The sequence below is a fragment of the Ranitomeya variabilis genome, chromosome 2 (genome assembly GCF_051348905.1).
Source record: "Ranitomeya variabilis isolate aRanVar5 chromosome 2, aRanVar5.hap1, whole genome shotgun sequence".
NCBI classification, from domain to species: domain Eukaryota; kingdom Metazoa; phylum Chordata; class Amphibia; order Anura; family Dendrobatidae; genus Ranitomeya; species Ranitomeya variabilis.
This window is the reverse complement of record NC_135233.1, coordinates 286,874,043-286,897,727: the sequence shown is the minus strand read 5'-3', so window position 1 is coordinate 286,897,727 and position 23,685 is coordinate 286,874,043. Positions and strand designations below refer to the sequence as shown.

At 45.3% G+C, this 23,685-nt stretch overlaps 1 protein-coding gene across 1 annotated transcript in view; it reads left to right on the top strand.

Annotated features, from left to right (window-relative positions):
- Positions 1–2,973: 2,973 nt before the first annotated feature.
- The window catches only part of ATP1B4 (ATPase Na+/K+ transporting family member beta 4), an 83,351-nt gene continuing 62,639 nt past the window's right edge, over positions 2,974–23,685 (top strand). Inside the window, exons 1-2 of the mRNA XM_077285093.1 lie at positions 2,974–3,112; positions 10,564–10,621. Coding sequence (XP_077141208.1) covers positions 10,565–10,621 — 57 coding nt within the window. The 5' untranslated portion in view covers positions 2,974–3,112; position 10,564. The remainder of the gene's footprint in view (positions 3,113–10,563; positions 10,622–23,685) is intronic.

Sequence of the window (23,685 nt, the reverse complement as noted above, 5' to 3'; positions counted from 1 at the left end):
TTTTTGTGACTAAAAAGTTAAATGTTCATTTTTTACTTCCATGTTGCTTCTGCTGCTGTGAAACACCTGAAGGGTTAATAAACTTCTTGAATGTGGTTTTGAGCACCTTGAGGGGTGCAGTTTTTAGAATGGTGTCACTTTTGGGTATTTTCAGCCATATAGAACCCTCAAACTGACTTCAAATGTGAGGTGGTCCCTAAAAAAAATGGTTTTGTAAATTTTGTTGTAAAAATTAGAAATCACTGGTCAAATTTTAACCCTTATAACTTCCTAGCAAAAAAAAAATTTGTTTCCAAAATTGTGCTGATGTAAAGTAGACATGTGGGAAACGTTATTTATTAACTATTTTGTGTCACATAACTCTCTGGTTTAACAGAATAAAAACTCAAAATGTGAAAATTGCGAAATTTTCAAAGTTTTCGCCAAATTTCCGTTTTTTTCACAAATAAACTCAGAAATTATCGACCTAAATTTACCACTAACATGAAGCCCAATATGTCATGAAAAAACAATCTCAGAATCGCTAGGATCCGTTGAAGCGTTCCTGAGTTATTACCTCATAAAGGGACACTGGTCAGAATTGCAAAAAACGGCAAGGTCATTAAGGCCAAAATAGGCTGGGTCATGAAGGGGTTAAAGGTGTTGTCCAAGTTTGTGATGAGTCTTCAGTCATTCTTTGTAACTGCTGACTTCTGAATTCTCCCAGCGCGCACAACACGCTGTCAGGATTCTCTGGTGCCGGAGGCGAGAAGGGATGTCATGAAACTACAAGTATGCAATTTGCATACATGAGGTCACTTGATGACTAGACATGCATTGCCTTGCTCAATGAAAATGAATTGATCAAGCGTCTAGTCGGAGTGTGGCCAGAAGTATACAAATCGCATACTTGTGCTCACATGACCGTCCACCCTTGCCACCTGCAAGGGAGAATCCTAAAAGTGCAGTGCATGCGCTATGAGAATTCAGAAAGTTTGTAGTCACTTAAGTGATTACAAACTTAAATCTCAAATCTGCACGCACCCTTTAACTCCTTCCCGACCTCTGTGTAACTATTAGGCTGCCGTCACACTAGCAGTATTTGGTCAGTATTTTACATCAGTATTTGTAAGCCAAAACCAGGAGTGGAACAATTAGAGGAAAAGTATAATAGAAACATATGCACCACTTCTGCATTTATCACCCACTCCTGGTTTTGGCTTACAAATACTGATGTGAAATACTGACCAAATACTGCAAGTGTGACGGCAGTCTTACTGTGGAGGTCGGGTCCCCTGCTTTGATGTGGGCTCTGGTGCTGAGCCCACCTCAAAGCCGGGACATGTCAGCTGTTTTGAACAGCTGACATGTGCCCGCAATAGCGGCGGGTGAAATCACGATTCACCCACCGCTATTAACCAGTTAAATGCCGCTGTCAAGCGCTGACAGCGGCATTTAACCGGCACTTCCGGCCGCGCGGAAATGATCGCATCGCTGACCCCCGTTACATGATCGGGGGTCGGCGATGCATCAGGATGGTAACCATAGAGGTCCTTGAGACCTATGGTTACTGATGCCGGCCTGCTGTGAGCGCCCCCCTGTGGTCGGCGCTCATAGCAAGCCTGCATTTCAGCTACATAGCAGCGATCTGATGATCGCTGCTATGTAGCAGAGCCGATCGAGTTGTGCCAGATTCTAGCCTCCAATGGTATAATTAAAAACGCCAGCTCGGCACGCAAAAAAATAAGCCATCACCTGACCCCAGATCACGAAAAATGGAGACTCTCAGAAAAATGAATGTAATTTTATTTAAATTTTATTATATTGTTCATCAATTGTAATAATGATATCAGCGATTTACGTACATATTGAAAGTAACTTATTTTTATGTAATACGGCTTTTTTGAACTTTGACACTGTTTGTCACGTCAGAAGACTGTTTGGCGCCGTTATTTGAATTCTGAATGTATATAAGCGAGGCAACAGTACCATGTGTCATATCTTTCTGTGAAAACTTCCTGAAGAAGAAGCCATGAGCTTCGAAACACGTTGAATAAACCTTCCGAACATCTTATAACTATATCTGGATCCATCATTTGTCACAGCAGCGCGGATTTTATCCACATTCATCTATTATAACGGTTCTGAGAGTTCGCGGCGCCGGCCTGTGGATCTGCAGCAGCTGATAACTACACGCTTTTACTGTGTACCACCAGGTGAGCTGTTCTCTCATAATTGATAGGGTCTTATCCCCAGGATTGTTTCCAATTTGCGCTTTTTTTTGTCTCCTACCTTTCTATACAATCCTAGCTATGTAATATCCTCACTGTCAGGATTCAGCTCTGCTTGCTGGTTCCATCAGTCATCACATAGCCGCTTCACTCATATGCAATGTTTATACTTAGTCACATGACAATTAGGTTCTCTCAGTTTTTCACTGAACATGGAGAGAATTAGGAATGGCAGCTTGTCGACATGTGACTAAGTGTGCATATCGCATATGAATGATTGGTCACATGATGACTACTCAAACTGCTTGAAGGGGGCGCCAAAGTGAATTCTTTCCCTGGGTGCCAGAAAGTCTAGATATACCTCTGCCTAATAATAAATATCCAGAAACTTCTTAAATTATGTGCAGCTTTCATTAAATTTGGAGACATATATTTAGTCTACTAAGTAGAAACGAGTGCAGTGTAGATTGTGGTTCCTGTGTCCAATTCTAAACACTAATGTAATGTGTGTCTGAACTCCTAACCCTCTATACAGCTGTAGCTATGCCTGCTCCATCCAGTTCACACAAGTTATGTCTCGCTGGGAACTGACACTGCAAGCCCTTTTAGTTTTTTTGCCATGACTAAATGCAAGGATAAAAATAGTGGCAATTTTTGAGAGGCCTGCCAGCATGGGCTAGTTTTGACAGACAGGCACACATTGCCAGTTCTCTAGGTCCGGGGCTTGTAGGTGAGAAAACATCTCTCAGTCGTTCTTTTTCCAGGAGAGCTGGGACATCTCCGTCTGTGCAGAGACGGTTCACTTAAGGATCGATGTTACCTAAAGATATGAGATAGCACTGATAGACATTGAAAATCACCAAATCCACTTATTGAAGATTTTGTCAAAAAGACACTATAAGGTAAAATAATACACCAAATATTCAGTAATCAATTACCTATGCATTGATCAGATGACTATAGCCGTATGTAAGTAAATCTGTTTTACATGCTTATATATGTAGCCTAAATGTCTTATATCAGTCTTCTGTAACTGCATGAGATCTGCTCATTGGTACTTTTATTGCACATGGGAATTTTTACGTCTTAACATTTCAATGCCCCTTAACCAAATGTAAAATACTAGTCTTTAACCATGTAATTGACACAATTTCGGATGGCATATTGCTGGACTGTAAACTGCAGACAGTTATGTACTTCATAACACATTACAATTAAGTTCCAATTGTTCTGTATATTTCTCGGATTACCTTCAATCCTATGCAAACTCATACGTGACACATGTCACACCTAACTAACCATGTGCAACATTTGTAAATCATAAATACTCAGCAATCTCCTGCACTATTGCCACTGAGCTTCAATATGGCCTTCACCCAGCTGAAGACTATTTACCACCATTATTGCCATCATGTGAAAGTAGGACCACCTTTAAAAGAAATGTAAAGAGAAGTAATCATCAGAAATCTTGTTTTTTTTGTATTGCATGTAATACTAAGGCAACAATTGTTGTTTTGTTTTCAGATTACGTTCTTTATTTAAAAGAATATACTGTATATACTCATGTATAAGTCGACCCGAATATAAGCCGAGGCACCTAACTTTGCCACCAAAAAAATAGGAAAACTTATTGACTCGAGTATAAGCCCGGTATGCATAATCCACTCATCCCTATCCTGGTATGCATGGCTCCCCATCCCTATCCTTGTATGCATGACTCCCCCGTACCTGTATGCATGGCTCTTTATCCCCATCCTTGTATGCATGGTTCCTATTAAAACAAAAAAAATCCTACTTACCTTCCCTGCGCGCCCTCGCTGCATCTCGTTCCAGCGCCAGCGGCTCTTCTGGCTGAGCGATCACGTGTCCCTGCTCATTAAGGTAATGATTATTCACTCCACGCCTATGGGAGTAAAGAGAGGTGAAAATTCATTACCTTAATGAGTAGGGGCCACGTGATCGCTCAGCTGGAAGAGCTGCTGGCGCCGGAACGAGACGCAGCGAGGGTGCACAGGAAAGGTAAGTAGGATGTGTGCTGGAAGCCGGCAGCTGCGGCTGTAACTGTGCGCGCTATAAGAGAAATGAATATTCACTGCCAGCGAAGTGGATATTCATTTCCCTTTAGCAGGGGCACAGGACTTAGCTGCAGCCACCGGCTCCTGCCTCTGTGACCTGCAGCTCTGCAGCCCCCTCCCACACAGTCTTCTGGGACAATAACTCAAGTATAAGTCAGGGGGGCGTTTTTAGCACAAAAAATGTGCTGACAAACTCAGCTTATACACAAGTATATACGGTATATAGTAATCTTGCAGTTTTTATACAGGCCACTGGGGGAGGTTAGACTCTTACTTCTTGTCCTTAAAGGAAGAATTTTCAAGAGACTCCTTAGTATTTTCCGTCATTGTCATTCTGCCTCTGATGATAAGTACAGAGAAATGGTTGTCACTACTTTAGTGTTTGTCACTATATAACAAAAAAGAAAAATAGGGCCTGTGCACCTTTTTAGTATTAAATTATTGTACAGGAGCACAAGTACGCTATGTGACCATTATACAAACATGCAATAATAATAATCTTTATATAGTGCCAACATATTCCGCAGCGCTTTACAATTCAACAGTTTATACACAACAGTCATAAGTAACAAAGTTAAAGATAAAATAATTAAAGCAAAATAATGACGACCCTACCCGTAAGCGCTTACAATCTACAATGAGGTGGGTGTGACACAAGGTACAGGTGCTTATTTACAATGATGGTTCAGCCATCTTGAGGAAATGGGGAAAGATAAAGCTGCACGAGCTAGTCACCAGTCAGTATTTATGGCATACCTCCCAACTTTTGAGGAAGGGAAAGAGGGACAAAGTTAGCGGCGCGCGCAGCGCGCCTCGGCAAATTTTAGGCCACACCTCTGACCACACCCATTTCACAAATAGTCACACCACACCCATTTAGCACTTCTGATCACAATGTTTCGTAAACAATTATAAACAAAAAACTATGGCCACACAGTGCTCCATACTGTATAATGGCCACACATGATGCTCCATACTGTATAATGGCCACACATGACGCTCCATACTGTATAATGGCCACACATGACGCTCTGTACTGTATAATGGCCACACATGATGCTCCATACTGTATAATGGCCACACATGATGCTCCATACTGTATAATGGCCCCAAATGATGCTGCGTACAGTGTACTGGCTCCACGTGATGCTCCATACAGTATAATGGGCCAACATGATGCTGCATACTGTATAATGGCCACACATGATGCTGCGTACTGTATAATGGCCACATGATGCTCCATACTGTATAATGGTCACACATGACGCTCCATACTGTATAATGGCCACATATGATGCTCCATACTGTATAATGGCCCCAAATGATGCTGCGTACAGTGTACTGGCTCCACGTGATGCTCCATACTGTATAATGGCAACACGTGATGCTCCATACTGTATAATGGCAACACATGATGCTCCATACTGTATAATGGCTCCACATGGTGCTCCATACTGTATAATGGCCACACAGTGCTCCATACTGTATAATGGCCACACATGATGCTCCATACTGTATAATGGCTACACATGATGCTCCATGCTGTATAATGGCCACACAGTGCTCCATACTGTATAATGGCCACACATAATGCTCCATACTGTATAATGGCCACATTATGCTCCATACTGTATAATGGCCCCACATGATGTTGGGTACAGTATAATGGCCCCTCACGATGCTCCATACAGTATAATGGCCGCACACAATGCTGGGTACAGTATAATGGCCACACATGGTTACCCCACCCCCATCATTGCCTTCTCCATCATTACACACCTTTCACCGCGCACCCTCTCAGCAGCCGGCAGCTTCCACTCCCACGGCGCTGAATGGTGTCATCCAGCTGCACCGCTGACTGCTCACGTCGCTGCAGCTGTGATATGCCACTGATAAAGACCTCTCCGTGTCTCTTGTGCCAGTCAGTTTCAGAGCGAGGAGCAATATCTGCTCTGATCCGACACAGCCAGCGTCCCCTCCACACACGTCGTACACATGCGACTCCGCTCCATACACCTTGTACACACACGACTCCGCTCCATACACCTTGCACCTGCAGCTCCGCTCCGTACACCTCGTACACACACGGCTCCGCTCTGTACACCTCATATACACACGGCTCCTCCCCATACACCTCGTACACACGGCTCCACTCCGTACACCTCGTACACACGGCTCCGCTCCATACACATGATACACACATGACTCCACTCCGTACACCTCATACACACACGGCTCCTCTCCATACATCTCATACACACACGGCTCCACTCCGTGTACACCTCGTACACACATGGCTCCGCTCCATACACCTCGTACACACACGACTGCGCTCTATACACCTTGCACATGCGGCTCCGCTCCATACACCTCGTACACACACGGCTCCGCTCCATACACCTCATACACACATGGCTCCGCTCCGTACACATTGCACACGCTGCTCCGCTCCGTATACCTTGCACACACATGGCTCATCTCCATACATCTCGTACACACATGGCACCGCTCCGTACACCTTGTACACACACGGCTCCACTCCGTACACCTCGTACACACACGGCTCCGCTCCATACACATTGCACACTCTGCTCCGCTCCGTATACCTTGCACACACATGGCTCCGCTCCGTACACCTCATACACACACGGCTCCTCTCCATACATCTTGTACACATACGGCACCACTCGGTACACCTCGTACACACACGGCTCCGCTCCATACACATTGCACACGCTGCTCCGCTCCGTGTACCTTGTACACACATGGCTCTGCTCCGCACACCTCGTACACACGTGGCTCCGCTCCGTACACCTCGTACAGACACGACTCTGCTCAATACACCTTTCACACTCCGCTCCAATCCGCACACCTCTTACACACATGGCTTCGCTCCGTACACGTCTTACACACACGACTCCGCTCCATACACCTTTCACACGCTGCTCCGATCCATACACTTCATACACACACGGCTCTGCTACATCCACACTGTAAACACCTCCTAACCTCACACATACGCTTACCCTCCTCCAGCGCCATGACAACCAGCAGAGTCCTGTACACGAGGTCCTCCCGATCATGTGACCCCCTGACTCCTCCCATCCTGTGACTTCATCACAGGTCCTGTGCGCACAGAGCATGCAGACAATATGCTGCTCTGCGGGTGCAGGGGCTCAGGGAGCTGACCGGGTGATATACACACCTCCCAACCAGTGCGGGACAACTAATGTCCCGCCCGGGATCGCGGGGCTGACTGTCAAAATCGGGAAAGTCCCGCTGGATCCGGGATGGTTGGGAGGTATGTTTATGGTGCTATTGGGTGCGGTGGAATTTGTTGGAGAATTATATTCAGAGATAGTGAATGGGCTATATATAAAAGGAGTTCGATTAGGGAACATGATAAGCCGCCCTAAACAGATGTGTTTTTAGGGAGCACCTGAATCTGTGTAAGTTGTGGTTCTAATTTCTTGGGGTAGAGCATTCCAAAGCATTGGCGCAACTCTGGAGAAATCTAGCTGGGAGGTACAGATTATTGTTGATGTTAATCGAAAGTCGCTTGCGGAGAGTAACGAGTGGGTAGGCTGATAAACAGGAATGATGGAGGAGATGTAGGGAGGTGCCGCACTGTGGAGAGCGTTGTGGGTGAGAACAAGCAGTTTAGATTGGGTCCTATAATGTGTGGGCAGCCAGCACAATGACATATCCTATGAATCGGCACACTGCTAGCAAGGTGCTGAGTTAACATTTTATGATCAAAAAGTGCAAAAGCCATCAAACTATCATATATAAATTCCAGGCGGTAAGCCACATCAACTATAAAAATGTCATGGTAGTCCATAGAAATCTATATATAGACAAAGGATATATCACTCATCGAAAATATAATGTCTTCTCAGTTTATTGAATTAAATGAACTTGCAGGATAAGGGGATGTGCACATGCTGCGGATTACTCTGCGGATCTTTCCGGACTGATTTTGGTAAATCCGCAGGTCAACCGCACTGCGGATAACCTGCGGAATTAACGCGGATTTACCGTGTTTCTTTTGTGGACTTTGTGTGGATTCCACCTGCGGTTTTACACCTGTGGATTCCTAAGGTGTAAAAACGCTGCAGAATCCGCACAAAGAATTGACATGCTGCGGAATAAACAACGCAGCGTGTGCACTGCGGATTTTGTTTTCCATAGGTATGCATGGCGCTGTAAACTCATGGAAAACTGCTGCGAATCCGTAGCGGCCAATCTGCTGCGGATCCGTAGCAAAATCCGCAACAGGTGCACATAGCCTACGGGCACTCGTTAAGGGTGGAAGAAAGGTGATTCCAGCAGCTAAACAGGAAAGGGTTCTTTACTGTCAGAGCAGTCTTTTTTATGGTCTTTTCTCAACCTATGAAACTATGCAAGAAGACATGCAGCATTAGCTGACATCTGTTTCGCAATCTGAAACAAGACCCCTTGTGTCTGAGGATGTGAAATGTCCATGGTCTAGTGTTGTGTGTCCTATCTGGTTTTATCCTGCTTGTTTGCTGGATTTGATAAACTGATAAGTAGTTGTTTGGGGAGCGCCATAACACTTTATTTTATCATCTGGATTACAACGACCAGTGACACCTCTATACTCAGCTCATTACACAGAATCCGCCAAGCTCAATAGGTGAAGTCACAGCTCTCCTGCTCCCACTCCCTTCACAATGACATTTGCACATACTCGTTAGATTTCCCAATACAAACGAAAGGGTCAGAGTCTGTTCATTGATGCTCATGTACTTGTGGATTTTCTGACACAACAGGGAGTTAGTCTATAAAAGCCTAATGGCCAGACTGAATATTGCAAGATTTTTTAACTTTTATTATTGTGGTATTGAAGAAAAAACATTGTCAGATTTAAAAAAATACATTTAACCCATAAACCTGATTTAAATAATGTCATTTTCTGATAGCTCCTCCCTCCTCCTTCCCCTCCTATCTACATAATTTTATCAGTAGGAGATGCCATCTCCTAGCTTATTTTCATGTGTACTATTGATTTATAAAATTAAAACGACGGTTATACTTTAGGGTATGTGCACATGTTGCGGATTTGACTGTGGAATTTTCTGTGCAGATTCTGCATTTCTTGGCAGAAAACGCAGGTCAGAATCTGCGCGATTTTGTGCGTTTTTGTTGCGGATTCTGTTTGGATTTCATGCGTTTTTTACCCCTGCGGATTTTTATTATGGAATGGGTTCAGAAATGCTCCAGATCCGCAAAAAGAAGTGACATGCTCCTTATTTTAATCCACTGCGTTTTCCGCGCGGAATTTTCCGCACCATTAGCACAGCATTTTTTTTTTCCGTCGATTTACATTGTACTGTAAATCACTTGCGGATCTGCAGCGTTTCTGCGTGGAAAAAACACTGAGGATCCACAGCAAAACCGCAACGTGTGCACATAGCCTTAAGGGATTGATCCCATCTAGATATCATCTCTCCATAGTATAGCTGGTTACTTGCTGATAACTGGGGTCTATCTTGGGATCCCCACCAATCTCGGGGCTCTGAGTCGCCCTGTTGAGTGCTGTACTCAGCTCTTCAGCACTACCATAAACAATGAATGAAGCAGTCGATCACATTCACAGCTACTGCTCCATCCCATCAGGTCACTTCAGAGCCCCTATCTCAGGGTCATGGGGGTCCTAGCAGTTGTACCCCGAGCAGTTGTATACCCAGCAAACAACTTCTGAAAAATGTTAAAATGGGAATAACCCTTTGAGTTGACGTCCCCCCCCCCCCCGACCTCTTTCGACCCCATATACATGTGCAATTGGTTAAGCTGTGCGTACATTTGTTCTCAAAGCAAAAAAGACCAATGCCAGATTTCTCCAGTGAGGGGAAAAAAAGGTTGGGTAAATTATTCAACATGTCTGACACTTTTATTCCCCAATATCTCGGTCAGGGTGAGGACACCCCCATACCCAATAGATGGTGTAATGATGCCACTATGATTGTTGGGTTTGGCCAGCATTCATCTATTGTGTTTAGAGGCCTTTGTTTTATTGAACCTTCTAGATTGATCACAGATGGGAGATGGCAGACATTTCATCGTAAGACGAGCATTAAATTGTATTCATGGGATTACTGTACCTCATAAATACCTAATAATAATGTGGAAACTGTTTCCAGGCCCACACGGTTTCTTTCTATTGTCCAATAAAGTCCTGACCAAGATGTACAATTTACAGTGTGAATGATTCCCAATGACTTCACGATCTGTCACTTTTCTCTATTATTTTCCAGTATGGAAATTAATTCTGCGCCCCCTACAGACCAACATGGGAACTACCTTCATTCATCGGTAAGTGCTGAATACAGTGGGACTACTACGCTCTGGCGTCACTACTTTAATGCTTCCCATCAGATCGGTGGCAGTGAGCAGCTTACTCCACGTTCCCACAATGAATATTTGGGGAGTTTTTCATGCTTTAGGTTTTCTGCCGCATTTTTCACCTGTAAATTGGGTTACATGTGAATTTTTCTTTCATTTTGTAGTACGTTTTTTACATCAGTTTTTATTTTATTTCTGATGCTGCTTTTTTTTGTCTGTCGTGTTTTAAATAAAGCTGCTTTGTTTTTTATACTTCCTGGTGTTTGGCTTTGACAAAACTTTTTTAATAAAGGCATATGCAGATTAGGGCATGTTCACACAAGTATTTGGTGAGATTTTTACCTCATATTTGTAAGCCAAAACCAGGAGAGGAAAATGAAGGGGCCGTGTCTGCTTTCATAGGAGCCTGTGGAATAATTCCTGCTTTGATTTATCGCCTGGTGTCATTCTGTCTGATCAACATCCTCTCTAGTCTGGTTGCTATGGTGACCAGAGGTTGTTGGCAGTTGGAGAGGGTCAGGCCGGGCTAGAGGCGAGGAGCAGGGTCCAAGGGCGGCTAGGATTGAGTACCTCGCCAGACAGTCTTCTTCAGAGCCCTGACAACCAAGAGCCGACAACAGTGATATATAAAGAAACGTTCCTGCCTTATGCAGGAATACATAACTCAGACAGGTCAGGACACTGGCGAGTGGCACTGAGCATCCCGTCCGCTATAGTGCATAGTCTAAGAGACCGAGGGTATAACCCGAAAGACCCTAAAGCTGCAGAGCCCATCACAGCAAGGCCAAACCTCAGTTATGGATCTGCCATATCAGAGTATCCCTCCCGTTGCCATCCAGCCAGGACCTGTATGGAAATCCAGTGAAGCTGTAACCTCTTTCCACCCCATATTCAGGTACACTTGGCTAAGCTGTGCGTACATACGTTCTCAAAGTGGAAAAGACCATTGCCAGATGTCTCCACTGAGAACAAAGAGGTTGGGTATAATATTCAACATGGCTGACACTTCTTTTCCCCAATATCTCGGGTAGGGTGAGGACACCCCTATACACAATAGATAGTGTGCTGGTGCCACTAACATTGTTAGGTTTGGCCATCATTCATCTAATGTATTTAGAGGCCTTTGTTTTATTGAACCTTCTAGTCTGTTATCCAGTAAACTGTTGGAACTGTTCATACCAAGGTCTGGTCTGCTCTCTTCCTACCTACCACTAAATCCTCTAGAGGTAGCCTTGGAACAGGTCTGGAGTGCCAGAAACTGGGTAGGAGCACCATGACCCCCCAAACTGCACCACACTGCAGAATAGCCATACCACTGCTCGGCACTAACGTCTGGGCCTAATAATGCCTCCTGGCCCTACTACTCGGGTGTGGCATGCACTGCACACGTCACCACTCCTGTATTTCTCACCCACTCCTGGTTTAGGCTTACAAATACTGAGGTAAAAAACTCACCAAATATTCAACATATGCACGTGGCTTAAGAGAAAGTCACGTTGTGGATTTTAGACATGGACCACAGGTCAGTTTACACTGGTTAAAAAAAAAAAAAAATCACAGTGGGCGTGCGATTTCTATAAATCCCTTCTCTTTGCTAGACCTGTTAGGCTATGTGCACACGTTGCGGATTTTGCTGCGGATCCGCAGCGGATTGGCCGCTGCGGGTCCGCAGCAGTTTCCCATGAGTTTACAGTACAATGTAAACCTATGGAAAACAGAAAACGTTGTGCCCATGCTGTGGAAAAAAAATGCGCGGAAACGCAGCGGTTTACATTCCGCAGCATGTCAATTCTTTGTGCGGATTCCGCAGCGGTTTACACCTGCTCCACAATAGGAATCTGCAGGTGTAAAACCGCAGTGGAATCCTCACAAAATCCGCATAAAAACCGCGGTAAATCCGCAGGTAAAACGCAGTGCCTTTTACCTGCGGATTTCTAAAATCCGCTGCGGAAAAATCCGCAGAGGTCCATTCTACGTGTGCACATAGCCTAAGACGCTCAGCAAAAATTTGCAGCATCAAAAACTGACCAAGTGAACGTTACTTTATGTCTCAAATTTCTACTACTTTAAAATCACATTCACACCTTCAGTATTTGGTCAGTATTTTCCCTCAGTATTTGTAAGCCAAAATCAGCAGTGGGTGATAAATACAGGAGTGGTGTCTATTATACTTTTCCTCTGATTGTTCCACTGATTTTGGTTTACAAATACTGAGGTAGAATACTAACCAAACATTGAACATGGGAACATGGCCTAATGTAGCATTTTTTTGTAAATAAAGGGATAGCTGTGTCGAAACATGCTACACATCTTCTATTACGTCGCTCCAACTTTGTATATCTGCTGTGGAAGCAAAGTGAAGTTGACGTGATCAGTTATATAATCTGGCTCTGAAGGGACTTAACCCCTTAGCTTCCAATGACTGATATATCCAACATTGGACGCCTCCTCCTGTTTGGTGCGGGCTCCGACGATGAGGCCGCACCTTTTCCTTTTCTTTTCAGTTGTCATGTGCCCCTAACAGCCGCTGGTGGAATTGCGATCTACCCGCGGCTGTTAACATGTTAAATGCCGCTGTCAAACTCTGACAGCGGCATTTAACATGCACACGCAGGAAGCGCATCATTAACCCTGCCCATCAGCGCCCATGTCACATGACCGTGTATCGCCGATGGGTTGGCATGACAACCCGGGGTCTGCAGGAGACCCCCGTGGTTGTCATAGCCAGATAGCTATGAAAACCGCCCAGCGGTCGGCGCTCATAGCAAGTGAGGTATACTGCTACATAGAGTCGGGCTGCAGCCCTGCTCTATGTAGTACAAGTGATCAGATCGCAGCTTCTAGTCTCCCATGGAGACTACTGAAACATGCAAAAAACAAATATATATATATATATATATATATATATATATATATATATATATATATATATATATATAATTCAAAAAAGAGGCAGCACTCCATAGTAAGGCTACTTTCACACTAGCGTTAACTGCAATACGTTGCAAATGCGTCGTTTTGCCGAAACTACGCATCCAGCAAAAGTTCTTGCTGGATACGTTTTTTCGTCATAGACTTACATTAGCGACGCATTTGCGACGCATTGCCAAACGGTGCGTCCGTTTTGCGACGCTTTGGCGTGTGGTAGCGGACCGTCGGGAGAAAAAAACGTTACATGTAACGTTTTTTGCTCCCGACGGTCCACTTTTTCTGACCGCGCATGCGCGGCCGGAACTCCGCCCCCACCTCCCCGCACTTCCCCGCACCTCACAATGGGGCAGCGGATGCGTGGGAAAAATGCATCCGCTGCCCCCGTTGTGCGGCGGAGACCACGCTAGCGTCGGGAACGTCGGCCCGACGCACAGCGACGGGTTGTTCCCGACGCTAGTGTGAAAGTAGCCTAAGGTGAAAACTTGTGGTTGGTTTATTCGACCCACATAGCCGGGCGACGTTTCAGCTCAAACTGAGCCTTTCTCAAGCCTTGAGAAAGGCTCAGTTTGAGCTGAAGCGTCGCCCGGCTATGTGGGTCGAATAAACCAACCACAAGTTTTCACCTTACTATGGAGTGCTGCCTCTTTTTTGAATCTCTGTGAATCTGGTGCAATCAATTGGACTGGTTGCCTGGGGCCTTGCACCCGAAGATAAGTATCAGTGTAGTGCTGTTCCTCTTTTTTTTCAATATATATATATATATATATATATATATTAAAAAAATAAAATATAAAAGTTCAAATCAGCCCCCATTCGCCCCATTCAAAATAAAATAATTAAAAAAAAAAATCAAATATACACTGAGTTGCCCGATCTAACAATATATAAAAAGAATTCTAAAAACTTGATTCCTAGTAGCTCTATGCTCATCCACCTGGGGCTCAGATATCGGCCTCACCCTGGCCTCACATCAACGAAAATAGAAAAAATTGGAGTCCGGCTCAACAGGACTGGATTTTCCTTTTATCTTTATTTTTCAAAAGAAAATATAGTGCTTACAAAATAAAAATTTACATGGTCGACGTGACCCAGTCACGCGATTCGACTGTGAGTCGCCCCCAGGGCCTGGGGATACTCGGTACTGGGTCCGGTACTTAAAGGGGGATGTCACAGTGGCGGCGACCCGGTCTGTGGCCCTGGGCGCCCATGTAAAAGGGAAATGTCCTTAAAGGGGTTTGGAATAAAGTTTGTGTTCGTGACGCCACCTGTGGTATTCAGTCAGTGGGGTCCGATGCTGCTTAAAGGGGTCCTCTGGGGTGATGTTATGGCAGCTAAAATCGTATAACTTCCCACAGGTGAAGTAGGTCCCCAGGGCTCCCAGTGTTTAGATGAGGATGGTGAGTGGTACAGTAAAGAACGGAGGACACAGATTTGCAGTCTCTTTACCTGGTTTACTGGAGACTTCAGGTATCCACAGTCCAGGGCACCAGATCACAGGCACAGGCAGGGTCCGGCCGGCTTGGAAGCAAGTTCAGAGTCCCCTTTACCAGGTGGAGTTAGAAGCCTTCCTACCAGCGCTTTGGTGTAGTCCCTTGCTGCCTGTGGCTATCAAGGTCCTCACAGTTCTCTCTGTCCTCCTTAAAGGTGGGACACAAACCCGTATGACAGGTGACTCGAGCCTTTTCACAGGGTCTCTATCACGACCCAGGCTCTATGTGCCACTGTGTCTCCTGGGTATTAGGGTGGATAGGTTACGTATAGTTCAGCTGTCCTGCTGGTTTCTGCTGTGAGCCGTAGAGTCCCTCACAACCTCGGTCTTCTGGCTACCGGAATCTGCGCTCTACAGGGAGGTAGCCCAAACGCTGCTGTCCTCCCCTGTTGTCACTCTCCTGCGCTTCACTCTCTTGCACGCTCACTACACGCTGTTCTTCCTTCTCGGTTTCTCTGTCCGGGAGCTGCAGCACCTATGGCTGCATGGCCCCTCACACATCTCTCTTTCCTATTTCTGCCAGGAGCTGCAGATTCCCACGTCTGCTCAGCTATTCTCCTCTCGTACCAGCTCAGCTGAAGTTCAGTGACAAGTTCCTCTTTGGCCTTTCCCAACTCTCCCGTCAGCCTCAGAATGCTCCAGTCTGCTGTCTGGCCTTCTCTCTTCCAACTCACTGACTGACTTTCCCTATATATAGAATAAATGTAGGGAAGTTGCCCTTAAACCAGGTTTAGAGCTCTCTCTCTGGCCTGGAGTGTGAACATGTTGTGTGCTTTTTGGTTACGTGATAGAAGAGATCAGAGATCTTCCTTGCTTCCAAGCGTGACATCACTCTCCACATGAGGAAAGCAATGCCACTGTAACAACCTGGACCCTGGGGTGGTACAACTGCACTAAGCAGTCTTAGGGTATGTTTCCACGTTCAGGAAACGCTGCGTTTTTTACCCTGCTTTGAGCCGCAGAGTCAAAAACGCAGCGTCCAGATGTTACAGCATAGTGGAGGGGATTACATGAAATCCCATCTCCACTATGCAGTAAAAGACGCATGCGGCATACCCGCGAAAACGCACATGCGGTGCGTCTTTTAAGAATGCAGCATGTCCTTGCATTGCTGAAACAACGCAAGGACAACGCAGGTGACCTGCCAGTGACCTTAGGTGCAGATTTGGTCAGGATTTTACCTGCATAAAATCCTGACCAAATCGTGAGGCAATCCTGAGCGTGGACACAAACCCTTAGGCTATGTGCAGACGTTCAGGATTTTTCGCTGTTTTTTCTATATAAAAATGCTTAAAAGACGCATACATATGCATCCCATCATTTATAATGCATTCCGCAATTTTTGTGCATATGTTGCGTTTTTTCCTCAAAAAACGCAGAATGTTCATTAATTTTGCGGATTTCCCACTATATTATTGCATTGGGAACCTCTGGAAAAAAACACACAAAAAAAGGTAGCGAGAAACGCGAAAAAAACGCATGCGGATTTCTTGCAGAAAATGTCCGTTTTGTTCAGGAAATTTCTGCAAGAAATCCTGACGTGTGCACATAGCCTTACTCATGACTTATAAGTAAGATTTCTTAGTGCAGTCGAAATGCGTCGACTGGATCATGTCGACCATGTAAAATTTTCTCTTCTAAACACCAACCGGACACTGACTCTGACCCTGTCACACTCAAACCCCTTCCTGCAGGGCTTTTAACAAAGAATCCTGTGGCCTCAAGCCACATGGAAAACTCGGACTGGAAATGAAATGGACTGCAACGACTAACATACTGCAGTCAGTTTCAAAACACACATTCTAGAGCAGATTTTTACTACATCTGTCTTGGACACCAACATGTCCAAGACTACACTTATTTTTATTATTCATAGTCTGCATTGCAGTCACACCTACGCTTGTGACTGCCATGCATTCCTATGGCCTTCATATGCCTCCGTGCATAACCTGGGGAGAGCACACAGCGACCCCTACCTGTGGCATCGGTCACTGCTTCAGCATTGCAATCACAGCTACACCTGCGACTACAATACCCCCTCATGGCCTCACTACGCCTACGTGTGCATCCTGGGGAGCACAAACAGCGACCCCTACCTGTGACACTGCCTTACACCACTTAAATAAAAAAGAACCTAGACATGTTTGGTGTCTGTGAACTCATAATGACCTGGAGAATCATATTGGCCAGTTTTAGCATTTAGAGAACATGATAAAAAAAAAACCAAAAAATTGTGGAATTGCACTTTTTTTGCAATTTCACTGCATTTGGAATTTTTTTCCCGTTTTACGGTACCATAATATGGTAAATCAATGGTGCCATTCAAAAATACAACTCGTCCTGCAAAAAACAAGCCCTCACATTTCCATAATGACGGAAAAATAAAAACGTTATGGCCGTGGGGAGAAGGGGAGCAAAAAATGGAAACGCAAAAATGGAAGTACCCCTGGTCCTTAAGTGATTAATTATAATAGTTGGAGTCTAGGGCATCTCAAAAGATCCCTTTGGCTCATATGAAAAGACCAACAAATAGAAATAGTAACCACGGCACTCAAGGCTTCTTGGAGGTGCACAAGTTAGGTGTCCAACCTAATATTTATTCATATGAAAAGACCATTACTATTAAGCAATGGAAAGAAATTTAAAGGGAGAATATACAGATTAGATATTAGATACAAACCTTTTGACAGTGAGGGTGATCAATGAATGGAACAGGCTGCCACGAGAGGTGGTGAGTTCTCCTTCACTGAAAGTCTTCAAACAGAGGCTGGACAGACATTTGTCTGGGATGGTTTAGTGCAGAGGTGTCAAACTGCATTCCTCGAGGGCCGCCAACAGGTCATGTTTTCAGGATTTCCTTGTATTGCACAGGTGATAATTTAATCACCTGCACAGAATGATTCCAGCACCTTGTGGAATGCTAAGGAAATCCTGAAAACATGACCTGTTGGCGGCCCTCGAGGAATGCAGTTTGACACCTCTGGTTTAGTGAATCCTGCATTGAGCATGGGGTTGGACACTTGACCCTGGAGGTCCCTTCCAACTCCAACATTCTATGATTAAAGACCTGCGATAATTAGGGGCCACAAGCTTGAAGATATGCCACTGCTTAAACCATAAACTTAAATGTGTGCAATGAACAGTAGGTGAATTGGCAAAACAGTCCTCCATATTAATATGCAGTAATTGTATAGAAGTTTTTTGAGCAGTGTACCTGAACCACACCACTGAGAACAAAGTGTCCTCACTCATCCAGAATCGGAATTATAAGATATGACAGCCGGCAGCAGTAGGATGTATTGATTTTCTTGGATTTAATCCTAGAACATTTCTGTGCTTCCATTTCTGTTTTGGTGCAGTACAAACGCTGGGCTGTTACTTTCACAGTACATGTGCTGACATGGGTGCCACAGTGTTAACTGGTCAGATTAGAGGAGCAACAAGGAATACTGCCAAACTTCATGCTACAATACGCTCTTCAATTACTTTTATCCCCTTAAGAACCAAACAATTTTTAGTTTTCTCCTTTTCGTTTTTTCCTATTCTTCCAAGAGCCATAACGTTAATATTTTTCAGTCAACATAGCTGTATGAAGCCTTGAGATTTTTTTTTTGCTGGAGCTGTAGTTTGTAATGATCCCATTCTTTTTACCATATAATGTACTGAAAAGAAATTAAAAAAAAAATCCAAGTGGTTTGGAATTTAAAAAAAAACACGCAGTTCCGCTAATGTTTTATAGATTTTGTTTTTACAACATTCATTGGACGGTAAAAATGTAACTTTGTACTACTAGTCAGTGTAGTCGTGAGGATATCACTTTTTTTTTTTGTTTTGCTACTTTAAAAAAAAAAAAAAAAAGATTTTCCTTCATTGACCATTTTCTGAGACCTACCACTTATTGACTTTTTGGTTCATATGGTTGTGTGCGTTTTTTTGCCCGAGACTTTCTGATCGCTTATTATTCTATTAGGCCGGGATCACACACAGCGAGATACGGCCGAGTGTCGCAGGTTAAAACCAAGCTCTGGCACCGGCACTCCAGAGCGGAGTGTGCGGCCGCATAGCAAGACATGGAGCTGCACGCTCCGCTCCAGAGTGCCGGCGCCAGAGCTTGGTTTTAACCTGCGAGACTCGGCCATATCTCGCTGTGTGTGATCCCGGCCTAAGGCCGGTTTCACTCGTCAGTGGCTCTGGTACGTGTGGTGACAGTTTCCTCACGTACCGGAGACACTGACTCACGTAGACACATTAAAGTAAATGTGTCTCTGCACATGTCAGCGTGTTTTCACGGACCGTGTGTCCGTTTGCAAAACACGGAGACATGTCAGTGATCGTGGGAGCGCACGGATCACACGGACCCATTAAAGTCAATGGGTCCGTGTAAACACGTACCGCACACGGATGCTGTCCTTGTGCCATCCGTGTGCGTTTTTCCTGTCATAGGGTTAAAATTGTAAAAATTGTTGCAATACACGCACACGGACCTTAAAAACGTACTCACGGACATCACACGGATCCCACACGGATAGTCTACGTGAGCACACGGACACGGAAAACTCTGTTACCGTTTTCTCCGGTACCTGAATTATCTGGACGTCTGAGATTGGCCTCATAGATAGGAAGGTGATGTGACCAAAAAAAAGAAATTCAATCGTTCTGGAGTAGTAGCATGGCAGGCATGTGCCTTCGGTTGTAGCCTCTGGCTGCCCTGACAATCCTTTGGTACCACCCAGTCGTGTTATGGGTGGGGTGGTGAGCAATGATCATCGCAAGAGATTCTATGTAAATACACTGTCACAGCTGACAGCAGCATCTTAGAGATTAAACTTTTGCAATCAACGCTAAAGCAATGTCTTTAAAGGGAATCTGTCAGCATGTTTTACTATTTAATTTAAGAGCCACTTGAAGCGACCAAAAAAAACGTAATTCTTGCATTTTTACTTTTTCATTAATGCCATTTACCGATCGGATTAACTTTTTTATATCTTGATACATTGGGCGATTCTGAACACTGCGATACCAAATATGCGTATTTTTGGCTTTATTTTGATTGGGGCGAATGGGGGGTGATTTAAAATTTTATATATATTTTTATATATATATAATATATATTTTAAAAACTTTTTTTTAACTTTTCACTTGCTGTAATATTCTCCATGTTAGACTAGAAGCTGCGATCGTCCGATTGCTTGTGCTACATAGAGCAAGGCTTCATTTTTGAGGGTGCAGCCAAGCACAGCATTTTTGGCATGGTAAACTAGAGTGTCTGTTCTCATGGGGTGCCCTTAGGCCGGTTTCACACGTCAGTGATTCCGGTACGTGAGGTGTCAGTTTTCTCACGTACCGGAGACACTGACTCACGTAGACACATTAAAATCAATGTGTCTCTGCATATGTCAGCATGTTTTCGCGGACCATGTGTCCGTTTGGAAAACACGGAGACATGTCAGTGTTCGTGGGAGCGCACGGATTACACGGACCCATTAAAGTCAATGGGTCCGTGTAAAACACGTACCGCACACAGATGTTGTCCGTGTGCCATCCGTGTGCCGTGCTGGAGACAGCGCTTACAGTAAGCGCTGTCCCCCCTGTGTGGTGCTGAAGGCTTAATTCATCTCTTCTCCCCCGCAGCGTTCGCTGGAGAGAAGAGATGAAAGATCATTTTTTTTCTATTTTTTTGTTAAAAATAAACTTTGCTGGTGTCCTCCCATCCCCAGTGCGCCGCCCGGCCCCTTGCAGATGCAGAGAAATACTCACCTAGCTCCCGCGATGTCTCCTCTCTCCTCTCCGCGCCGCTGCTTCTCCTGTATGAGCGGTCACGTGGTGCCGCCCATTACAGTGATGAATATGCGGCTCCACCTCCCATAGGGGTGGAGCCGCATATTCATCAACTGTAATGAGCGGCACCACGTGAACGCTCATACAGGAGAAGAAGCGGCGAGGAGACATTGCGGGAGCTAGGTGAGTATTTCTCTGCATCTGCAAGGGGCCGGGTGGCGCACTGGGGATGGGAGGACACCAGCAAAGTTTATTTTTAACAAAAAAATAGAAAAAAATGATCTTTCATCTCTTCTCTCCAGCGAACGCTGCGGGGGAGAAGAGATGAATTAAGCCTTCAGCACCACACAGGGGGGACAGCGCTTACTGTAGCGCTGTCTCTCCTGCACGGTCAGTGTGGTACCCGGGTGGCACGCGGCTGCCGCACGTGTGCCGCACGTGTGCCACACGGATGGCCTACTTGAGCTCACAGACACACGGACACGGATAACTCCGGTACCGATTTTTCCGGTACCGGAATTATCTGGACGTGTGGGACAGGCCTTAGATAGTGCTGGGCAGCCCACCTAATCTAATAGTATGGGCGTCTCTAATAGGCTGTAAGATACTGTGCACTACCGGTGTGTGACCAGTGCCATATGCAAGCTGCTTTTGTGCAATATAATTCTGAGCAATCACCCCCTCCATGAATTGGTAGGCTATGAGTGGTGTCTCATCAGTATTTTGCACCTGTGTTGCCGCTATCTTTACTACATGGGTTTGCTGCCAGAACTAAACACTGCTGCCCTTTTTTGCTGTATTAATCCACTATTAGGACAAACCCTTATCGTTCTGAATGTTTGCCCTCATTAAAATAAAAACACTTAGGCCGGGGTCACACTTGCGAGTGCAATGCGAGAAACTCGCGCATCAATACCCAGCACTGCCGCCGGCACTCGGGAGCGTGCATGTATTTCTAAGTAGGAGAAAATAAGTATTTGATACTTTGACGATTTTGCTAGTTTTCCCACCTACAAAGAAAGGAGAGGTCTGTAATAGGTACACTTCAACTGAGAGACTGAATCTAAACACAATATCCAGAAAATCACATTGTATGACTTTTACATAATTAATTTGCATTTTATTGCATGAAATAAGTGGAGCGCCCCCACACCGCCGCAGGGCCTAGGGGTACCCGGAGCCGGGCCTCTGGGTCTCAGTCCTGGGGTTGTCACGGTGGCTAAACCCGGTCCGTGGCCCTGTCTGTCAGTGGGGGACGTCCGGTAGAATAAGTGATGATGATGGTGCAGTAACGGTGGTGTAGCGGTGCAGTTGTGGGGTGCAGGTCGCGGTAAATAACGAGGACACCAGGTTGCAGTCTCTTTACCTCTTTACTGGAGATCTCTCAGTCCGCAGTCCAGAATACGGTTCACCAGGCTGCGCAAGTCCGGTCGGTCCGATGGCACTTCCAGAGTTCTCCTCACAGGTGGAAATCAGTGCCCTCCTTCTTAGCGCTATGTGTTGTAGTCCTTCCCTGCTGTGCTCACGGAAAGTACCCCACAACTGTTGTGTCTGTTTCTTAAGTTCCCTCACAACTCGATTCACTGATGTTCTTCTCGTATTCCATCCCTCCCTGTTATTCAGGTTGGAACGGCACCCGTTTGTCAGGTAGGCCTGGAGTTCTTCCGGGACCCTAGAGACGCCCCTCTCCCGCAATTGCCCCCCAAGACTTCATAGGTGATATGTGGTAGACAGCCCGCCTTAAACTGACTGCCCTGCCGCTGTTTGGAGTATGGCTTGAAGCTGTATGCTATTCCACTCCCTCGGCGTTCCGGCCACCGGTAATGCGCCTCAGTAGGATGTTGCTCCGGTCCTACAGCATGACCCCTACTGGTATTCTCCTTTTTGCTTGATCTCGTTTCTCACTCAGCACAATCTATCTCGCTTCTAGTCCTTTCTTGGGCACCGCCGCTATGCTGAGCAGGCACGGTCCCGTTACGTTCTTTCCAATGCCAAGCCTCTGTCAGGATCCCACCCCTGACAGAGACCCTACTGTCTCTTCCTCCACAACACCCTCTGCCACAAGGTGTTGCTTCGTTCAATCCAGTCAGCTTTCTCCTCTAACTTCCTGCCTGACCCCCAGTTTACCCACTATGGTGGGGAGTGGCCTAATGAATAGAACCCTTAGCTCCCCCCGGAGGCCCTGCTGTGAAACATATTGGTGTCTGTGATACCTGGTCAGATGAACTCCTTCAGTGCCATCGAACGCACCATGGCCCCCCATAGTGGCGGATCCACAGTACTGCAACGACCAGGACTCTGGGGCGCTGCACTCCCCCCTGGTTAAACACAGTACTCCGGGACTGGGAAGAAAACAACAATACAGGTTAGCAAAAAGACATACAATTTTCGTTGAGTGCAAAACAATAAGTATACTTGAACAGGCTTCCCTTTATGGGAGGTGAGGACACTTTAACGTTACAAACATAATTAAATATCATAGCAACAGGCTACAATTAGCTCTCATTACCCAACCGGGTATTCTACTAGGTGCAAACATTATTGACCAATAATTTAACTTTGCCTTTAAGGATATACACTCTTAATCCGCTAAAGACCTTCCTATAATCACATTATAAGGTATTTTAACTTTGCATTCGCCTTCTTTGGAATCTGCAGGACCGCCTGTCCTAACGGCACGAGACCTACTGCCTCTCCTTTCTATTACAGGACCGCCCCGTTCAGCCAGGGCCTACTGCCTTTTCAACTACTATACACAGTATAGAACATAACTTTTCTTTCAGTTTGAGAACACTGAGCCGGCTCTACTTGGCTCCTATAAGGACTCACTCACTAA